The 9,432-nt window shown below is 48.0% G+C and overlaps 1 protein-coding gene across 1 annotated transcript in view; it reads left to right on the forward strand.

The window, feature by feature from the left end:
• Positions 1–5,797, forward strand: part of RIMKLA (ribosomal modification protein rimK like family member A) — a 33,761-nt gene extending 27,964 nt beyond the window's left edge. Inside the window, exon 5 of the mRNA XM_043574604.1 lies at positions 1,300–5,797. Within this exon, the coding sequence (XP_043430539.1) occupies positions 1,300–1,790 (491 nt within the window). The 3' untranslated portion in view covers positions 1,791–5,797. The remainder of the gene's footprint in view (positions 1–1,299) is intronic.
• The last annotated feature ends 3,635 nt before the right edge of the window (positions 5,798–9,432 follow it).

The following is a 9,432-nucleotide window of genomic DNA, read 5'->3' on the forward strand; positions in this document are numbered from 1 at the left end:
TGCTGTGAGGGGGGCAGATGCTAGGCTCAGGCTGACACAGTGCTAAGTACCCAGCATGCTGTCCCATCTCATTTTCGTGTGTGGTACCACCACAGTGAGCCTCGTGGATGATGCTGTCTTTTTTAGTCACCTTACAAAATCCCTTCTTTAACTAGGAACCACACAGTTTTGTCATTTACCCATGTTATTGAGCTAGTCTAAAACTCTTTTATAGCCTTTTCCTTCTATAACCTAACAGGTGGGGAAGGGACAGTGTTAAGGTAAAGACGTTAGTTGTTGGACCTGAGAACACAAGTCTTAAGTCTTTCCAGGGAGACTATTAAACCTGAGGTCTTAGCTTTGTGGTACGTAAGGGCAGTCAGACTCTGTGTGTCTTTGGTATAGGATTTTGTCTCATAAGCCTTTCCGTCTCCCTCTTCCTAAGACATAGTGTTAATTTTGCTTTTTCTATACGAAAGGAACACATTCTCGATGTAGAAAATTGGTAAGTATGGCAAAGTCAAATGAAAAAAGATGTCTATCATTAATCCCACTCCCTAGAGACAGCCATTGTTAACGTTTTCTTATCATTATTTCCAAAAACATCTATTTTATTTATTTATTTGGAGAGAGAGAGAGCACGCATGCACAGGGGAGGGAGGGAGAGAGAGAAAGAATCCCAAGCAGGCTCTGTGCCGTGAGCACGGAGCCCAACATAGGGCTCATTCTTACAACTGACCTTGAGGTCACAACCTGAACTGAAACCAAGAGTCAGATACTTAGCTGACTGAGCCACCCAGGTGGCCCCAACCAACAATATCTCTTTGCACACTTGTGGTCATACTGCACAGTCTTCAGTCCTTTCACGTGTTTTTCCAAAGGATCACAAGCTCTCTACAAGCATTATTATTAATGATTCTAAAATATGCTGCTTTCCTCCATTAGGAGATATTTGTAGCTTTTCATTTATTTATCAACAAATATTTAGTGAGTGCCTACTATGTACAAGTGTTTCAGTTTTCCAGGATTTTAAATAGCTCTACCATCCATTTTGTGCAAAAAGCTTTTTTCCATTATGTAAGATTATTTCCTTAGTGGTAGGATGAGTGGGTCTGAGGAAATAAACATTTTAAAAACTCTTAGATAAGACATGACCCTGTTGTTTTCCCAAATGGTGTCCTGATTTCTGAACAGACCATCTGTGAGTGATGACAATGCCCGTCTCACTGCCCCTCCTTGGCATTCCCCATCTCTTCTTTGAAGGGTTATTGTGTTCTCGGTGTCTGATGTCACCATTATGTCACTGTGCTTTCCCCACAGGCGGTGTGGGTGTCATGTGCCCGCTGACAGAACAAGGCAAGCAGTTGGCTATTCAGGTGTCCAACATCCTGGGCATGGACTTCTGTGGCATTGATCTCCTCATCATGGATGATGGCTCCTTTGTGGTGTGTGAGGCAAACGCCAACGTCGGCTTCTTAGCCTTCGACCAGGCATGCAATTTAGATGTGGGTGGCATCATCGCGGACTACACCATGTCCTTGCTGCCCAATAGGCAGACTGGCAAGATGGCTGTCCTCCCGGGACTGTCCAGTCCCAGGGAGAAGAAAGAGCCAGATGGCTGCACTTCAGCTCAGGGAGTTGCAGAGAGCGTCTACGCCATCAACAATGGGTCTACCTCTAGTGAGAGTGAGCCTGAACTGGGAGAGATCCGGGATTCCTCAGTGAGCACAGCGGGGGCCCCGCCCCCCATGCTTCCTGAACCTGGCTACAACATTAACAACAGGATTGCTTCAGAATTAAAACTTAAATGAATTCCTGCTTTTTGGGCAGCATTTAAACCAAATCCTACTGCTTCCCTATAGTTTTGAGTGAATAAAATCTGGACTAATGTGATTTCATTTGCACAGAAACTAGAAATCCCATCTGGGCACTCAGCATTCTTTCTAACGATGATTTAAGCAAACGGCTTAGCTTTGTGGTTTTTACAAAGACTAACCTAAAGACACTCACCACGAGCAACATCCCGACTGATCAACTTGAGACCGATGTCTGCTGCGAGCACTTGGATATACGGCTGACTTTTAAGGCGCTGACTCTGTCCTGCTGCTTCTGGCTGTGATCAGCAGAGCCCATTAACCCAGAACGGCCCCTGGAAATACTGTACTCAGAAGCCCCACTGGACGGAGGCGGGTGCAGAAGAGACCGAATGTGACTGCGGTTATGTGCTCTTCGTTAAGTGTGTGTGTGTGATGTGTGGAGAATACACAGTCCAAACGCTATGAGAGGATCGATCTCTGCTCCCCGTCAATCACCATCTTGGCCATATTTCTCTGACACTCAGGATATGGTGTTTTAGGGAGCTTCCTCATTAGCAGTGAAGCACTTTGTAGAAAGTTCGAGATTGAACGTTCTTTGACTTCACTGGTTGGCAGATATCCTGCTGCGTAACTGGGGCTTTCTACAAATTGCTTTGCCGCTCCGAATTTATAGACCCTGCTTCAACTAATGCCAGCCCCAGCAGCCTCTTGCACCTTTGCTGCCTTTGGCCTCAGCTGGAAATGCACTTCAACGAGCTAGTGGCCACACACTTTATTCCTTATGCGTGCACTAGAATTGAACACCATGAACTTTCTTGTCAATGGACTCTGTTCGTTTGTCATCCAGAAGCCGGTGGGTTTTTATCATAGAAGCTACTGGAAGATAATCATTTTCCCTCTTCTCTCCTAAAACTTTGTGTACTGCTTAGCTGTAGGAGGTTTTCTTGTATGTGTTGGTGTTGTGGGCCTGTTGGGTAGATTGAGCCATTGGAAACACACTCTAATCCCCTTGACCTTCTAGTCCTATCCAGGTTTCAGAGACCTGTCCTTACCCACTTTTCCACACTGGGGAGACTCAGGTATTAGGAATTGCCCATTGCACATTTTGGGGGAGGACGGTGTTGGATAATGTAGACGTGACACCAAGTGCTTTTCATTTTAACTCTTTAAGCAGTAGATGATGATCCTTCCCTTGGGAGAAATCATGGAGAAATCATGGAGTTTTCCATTTCTGCTCATATGAAGTATGATGAGAATGAGCAAAGCTCCCTCTTTAACCACATACACTAAAACGTAAGCCCTCAAGAGTTACCATAACCTATTATTTCCTCGAAAGATCGTACTCTGGAGCTGTGATGTTACATATGCCAAGAACACATAGACTTCCTCTTTGGAATGATCTCTGAAGCCATGCAAGGTAAGAGGCCTCCCAGCCTTACAGTGAGACCTCGTTTTTCACACCACCCCTCCCGAGAGGTAGTCCCAAGCCCCAACACCCATTTTATTTATCAGACTTATCTTCTAATGCTCTTTGGCTCTTAAAAAAAAAAAATCATTCCTCAAAACATAAATCTACCCATAAAGGACAAAGACCTACCAACACTGAGGAAGCTCACAAGTGGACAGTTTCCTAGGAAGGCTCTAGAAATAGTCTGACTTAAGGTCAGCTTCACTGGACTAAACATCCATCTTCCCAAGGTGACTAGTTTGAAGGCAGCAACACCCATTTGGGTGTATAAATTCCTGGACTTATTCTGCTGTAAATGTAAAAATGTGTATAAAGCCAACACTGTCACATTTTTTCACAACACATCTAAGTAGCAATTGGCTTTTAAAATACTGTGGCTAAAAGCACATCTCACCAAGTAGTTCTTAGACAACTGAAAAACGTTTGGCTCCATGATATGGAGATAATGCACTACACCATTGTAGTCTAAATGCAGTCCAACATAGGGTGCATGCCACTCAGTTGTAACTCTAGTAAATTGTACGGTTGACGAATGATAACGCTTCACCTTTATACAGGTTACGACATTTACCTTATCTTTACCACTCAGGGTGGGTTTAGGAGGACAGTTCTAGGTCTGTTCTTGTTGAATTGTCCAAATGCTTTCTACGTAAACATCTGAACTGAGTGATGACCTTCTGGAAGCTGCATTCACTCATTCCCACTGTTCAGTATAAGCCCAATCTCCCCACTTTATCTCAAAGGATACTAGCGGGCCCTGTGCTAAGCAGAGCAGCTAGAGGGTGCTTCCGGATTTGTCAAAGGGGGCTCATCTTCCAGCTGCTAGTGACATCTGTAGTCATTGGCACCATTGCTTTTTGGCCCAGCCTAGAAGCAGAGAAAGCTGGGTCACACCCAACTCCTAGCTCCCCTCCAGGATTTCCCCTGCTGGCCGTGGGCCCTGTGGGCCTCGGTCATGCGTCTGGGCCACACTTGTTACACCTGCCGACCAGACCTGCTGGAAGGAACGTGGGGCTCAGAGCCAAATCCCGGTTTTGGCTCTCCCCTTAAATAGCTCACTAACCTTGTGCAGTCAGGTGGAGTCTGCCTCCATTTTTCCATTCTGATAGGGGAGATGCCTACTCTGTTTACCTCTTGGGGGTGCTTTGAGGTTGACGCGAGTTAATTAATGAGACTTTGCATCATGTGGGAGGTGGTAGAAGAATACCTCCCACATCTGGTTTTATAAGTTTCTCCTCACCCCTCCCCTGAGGGAGTTAAGAAAGAAAGAGGCCACGAATTCTTGGCATCAGCACATTAAAGAGCGTCAGGGGAACCTGAAAAGGATGCAGCTTCTCAGAGGCTTCACCGCCTGAAAGAAGGAAGGCTCTCCGTGTACTCAAACAGCCTTCTGGATGTATCGTATATAACCGGAAACTCCTGACTCTCCTATATCAACTAACGGTCTTCCTTGTGTAACATAAATTGCAGTGTCTGTACACGGTCTTCCCATTATCTTGAAACTGGTCGAAACTTGAATGCCAATAGCTCAGTCACGCAGAATATATATGATCCTGCACTTGGGAAAAATGTCTTCATGCTATCTGTCTGATTGCTGAGGGGCATGGGGTTGCCAGAACTTGCGTTTGGGCCTTTTAGGTCTTTAAAATCCGATAAAATCCTAAGCTCTTACTGTCACCGTTGCAGACTCCCTGCACCCAGCTCAGAGGGGATTCTGTGACAGTTGGGGGTGGGACAAGGAGGAAAGGGAAGGAGAAAGGTCTTGGATACTTTTGTGACATTTCAGGGGAAGAAATAAGAAATTGGATCATTTGAAATTCCAGGGGGAAAGAGGAAGAGGTGGCTCTTCTGTGGATTGTTTTAAGGAAAGAATCATGCACACGTATTCTTTAGAAGTAGAGGTCTTTGAAACTCTTCTGGAGAAAGAAAATGAGATGCACGGATTCTCATTAACCCTGAGGAAGTGGGAGAGACATCCCCTAGCGCTTTATGTCCTGATGAATGTTGGTCTAAGATGATGCAAATCCAGTGGAGATTGAAGCAGCTCACCGGGGGTTCCAGGATCCCCCTAGTAACAGCTGGCCCTTCTGGAAGTTAGTGACCAGAATGCCACATGCAGGCAAGCTTAGAGCCACAGCTCTCTGAGGTGAGTCTAAGGAGCCATGTCAGACCGAATCCAAAGGCAGTAAAACAGGGCACTTCAGCTTAATACTTTCCTTTGCACCTGGAGGTGAGGCTACTATTTGCTGTAAGTCTATGCAGATGTTCGGGGAAGAGTCCTGACAACGGTCATCTTTGTCCCTGTCCCTGAAGTTAGTGTTGTTCCATCTGTTGCTGCAGCCCAGCCGCAAGCCTGGTCCTATTTTTGCCTCTGACACTCAAGATCATGACTTTAAAATGTTTCTACCTGGAGAACCCCCATCTCAGGAATATGTTGTTTGAATACTTTCTTAAAACTATATTATGCTTCCATTCCAAGCCTACAGTCAGACGCTGCAGCCCTCCCTTCCAAATGAAAATTTTTTTCCTTCAAGCTCTTCCGTTTCTTTCTGGTGTGGTTCCTGTGCCCACGTGTGGCACTTTTCTGGGCCCTTGTGCCGGCATCCCAACCCTGTCTGGTAGTCTCACTGTGCCATTTCGGGTTCACTGTGGCTTCGAGGCAATACTGGGAAAGTCACCCATGAAGCCAGATTTGAGGACACAGGAACAACAGCGCTTTGGACACCAGTTCAGTTCCCCATTTTATAGATGGAGGATCTGAATCCCAGAGGCTGAGATCATTTAGCAAGTCAGCCACAGGGCTGGGACCCGGGCCGTCTGATTCCCCGTTCTGGTTTAGCATGCTGCCAGAGGTGGCTCTGTTCTTCCCTGGCGCCTAGCCCTTGCTCCTGTCCCGGGCTCACCCTCTGCCCTTTTTCCTGCTGAGCCTCTGTTCCGGATTAACGTGGTGTTGATGTGCCAGCTCTGAAGCTTCGGCTCTTGGATGGCTTGTGAATGAGAGCCCCAGAGGTGTATATGAGATTTCCATGGTGCAAGCTGGCCTAAGGCCCGAGCCTTCAGACCGGCTAAGACCATTTAGCCCCGCCCCACACCATCCGTGAGAGAAAGAGGGAAGGTCCCCGCTGAGCTGGCCGAAGGCTCCCTCGGCCCCAGTTTGGCTGATGTTTCCCCACTGCGGAACTTCTTGGATTTGTAGAGGCTTTTATGGGCCTCCGTGGAAGCCAAGGGCTTGAAGGGCCCATATTTCTCCCATCAGGCACCCCTGCAGGGGCATCCTGATGGACGCACACGCTCCTGCTACAGCCAGCCACAAAGTCAAAAGTTCGCTCCCACTTGGTGCTTCAGCTCCATGGCGCACCCGCCTGCAGCCAGCCACTGGGCCGGATCCCTCCCTGTTGTAGCCCTCATGTCAGCTGAGGACCACCTACCCCTCGAGATCCAGAGAAGCCTGATGACTGGGCCTTCAGATGTCTGCGATTTCTAAGGCGCTTACATTGTGGCAGCCACAGCTGACTCCAGACTTCTGCTACCTCATTTTAAGCAACAATGGAGTCTCATCCCTGCAGTGCATCAGCTGACACGAAGCTCGGTTCTGTCCCCCATTTTCACACAACAAAATTCAAATGAGCCAGTGTGTGTGTGTGTGTGTGTGTGTGTGTGCGCGCGCACGCGCACGCGCGTGCATGCGCGTGTGTGAGCACATGTGTGCTTATGTATCTTTCAAAGATGTGAGAGGAAAGGACATTGCAGCATCGCAGACAGGGCACTCCCATTCATTAAATGTTCTTTTGATATGCTACAGAGGAACCCATAACCTTGCACCCCACAACTACCTGTCTCCCTTCTTGGGACAGACCCAATTCATTTACATTCTCTTGTACAGCAGCATAGCCAGTCCTTTCCTTAATTTGATTCCTGCCAATGCCATTACCTTTAAGATTTCCCCTTCTCTAACAGGTGGCTTATTTAAAAACAATTTTTTTTAATGTTTATTCATTTATTTTGTGAGAGAAAAAGAGTTTGAGCAGGGGAAGGGCAGAGAGAGAGGGAGAGAGAATCCAAAGCAGGCTCCATGCTGTCAGCACAGAGCCCGATGCAGGGCTCGAACTCATGAACCGTGATATCATGACCTGAGCTGAAACTAGGAGCCAGCCACTTAACTGACGGAGCCATGCGGGTGCCCCACCAGTGGCTTATTAAAGGTATTTTCCTAAACAAAGATGGCTCCCTTCTCAAGAGAAACTCGAGTGTCATCTCCCAAGGTGATATTTCCCACTCTGCTAGCCAGGCATCACCACGACTGGCTGTCAGGATCGTCATGCTTTATGGAAGGCAGCACGAACTCACGTCCGTGGCGCCAGTTTGAGTTAGACATCCCCAGTTCAAATCCTGACTCGATAACTTCTAGCGTGGGAGACCTCGGGAAAGTCACTTAATCTTGCCAAACCTTTGTTTCTCTACCTATAAATGCGATAAACACAATCTTGAGTGTGGAGCACTTGACCACATGCCTAGCCTTCAGCAGCTTCCTTTCCTCTTGCTTCCTCCACTGTCAGCAGTCACAAACAGCTCCTGGCGGTGACCGTGGCTCTGTGCCAGGAGATAAAAGCTGGCAGACAGCAGCTTTCCAGCTGGGAGGGCGAGGAGGGCCGGCAGCTGCTCAAGCATGCCGTGGCTTAGGCTTAATAATTGGAAGGCCCCCTCCATGCTTGAGATGATGCTATAGTGTAAGATGTAGGTGGTGTATTTGGCTTAGGCTTGTATTTGAAGGAAAGGCTGCCTCGGACAACTGGGAGGCTGGAAAGCTGCTGAGCAGCCTGACCTTGGATGATTTAGCACCTGGTTTCCTTGGCTTTTCCTGTATTAGGTTTGCTGGCCTTGCATCAAATGGAAGGAGGAGGTGCCAGGGACTTGAATGAAATCTGTCAAACAGAGGGTGAGGGGAGTGCAGAAGGCCAGGGTAGCACAGGGCACTCCGATACCCCAACGGCACCATCTGGACTTGGCAGGGATGACAGCCCTGAGATCAGATGGGGAAGCAGCCGATACAGTGGCTAAAGTCCCGCTGACCTGGGCCTGTCCTGAATGAGACTCCCATAATCTCCTGTCTATAAGGAACACTCGTCTCCTGAAAGGGGAGCTGGGGCTCTCGAGCCCTCTGCTGAACTAACAAAGGTCTCTGTGAAGATGGGATCGGGCAGGTCACTGGTTCCTTTTAGTCCCACCCAGAAGTCCCCCAGAGTGCCAGCGGTGTGCTGGAGCCGGCCCGTAGTGGCCCATGAGAGGAATTTGGAGAGCTGGTTTTTTTTTTTTTTTTTAATTTTTTTTTTCAACGTTTTTATTTATTTTTGGGACAGAGAGAGACAGAGCGTGAACGGGGGAGGGGCAGAGAGAGAGGGAGACACAGAATCGGAAACAGGCTCCAGGCTCCGAGCCATCAGCCCAGAGCCCGATGCGGGGCTCGAACTCACGGACCGCAAGATCGTGACCTGGCTGAAGTCGGACGCTTAACCGACTGCGCCACCCAGGCGCCCCTGGAGAGCTGGTTTTTAAACACGGCCATCATTAAACATTAAATTCTATAAACCTACAATTAAAGTATATTAAAAACATAGGTGATAAGTACTCAAAACCCATCACTTCCTAATTATTTTACTACATTTTGCTATTCTCGATGCTCTTGAGGTTACGCTGTCCGTTGTATCTGTGCAGTGGAAACGCCATGTAACGAATGGCGAGCTGCTTGCGCGTCTCTTCAAACGCCCCCCATTCAGGGACGTCACGTTGGCCACTTGAAATCAGCCGTGGTAGGATATGTCCGCCACAGAGATGCATATCCAGTCGTTCCCCCCCGGAGGGCTGGTTGTTCAACATTTGTCAGTATGCCACTGCCACGGGGTGATGGAGAAAGAAACTGAGCCACGTAAGCATTGGCACGCCTGACCCCAGGGAGGTGGCCTGTGTGATGTATTTCTCAGAAGCGAGTGTGCTGGTCTACTGTGCAGAGCTGGCAAAGGAAAACACTCGAAAACGCTGCTTCTCCACCTGTTTTGTCTTGCCTCTGTCACGCGTGAGCAAGGTGTTTAGTTTGCTCCTAAACTGAACGGAGTCATGTGTAGGTTCTGTCTCACTGTGGGCTGTGCTTCAGTTCCCTCCAGGAAAGTGCGT

Source organism: Prionailurus bengalensis, chromosome C1 (genome assembly GCF_016509475.1).
Source record: "Prionailurus bengalensis isolate Pbe53 chromosome C1, Fcat_Pben_1.1_paternal_pri, whole genome shotgun sequence".
Taxonomy (NCBI): Eukaryota; Metazoa; Chordata; class Mammalia; order Carnivora; family Felidae; genus Prionailurus; species Prionailurus bengalensis.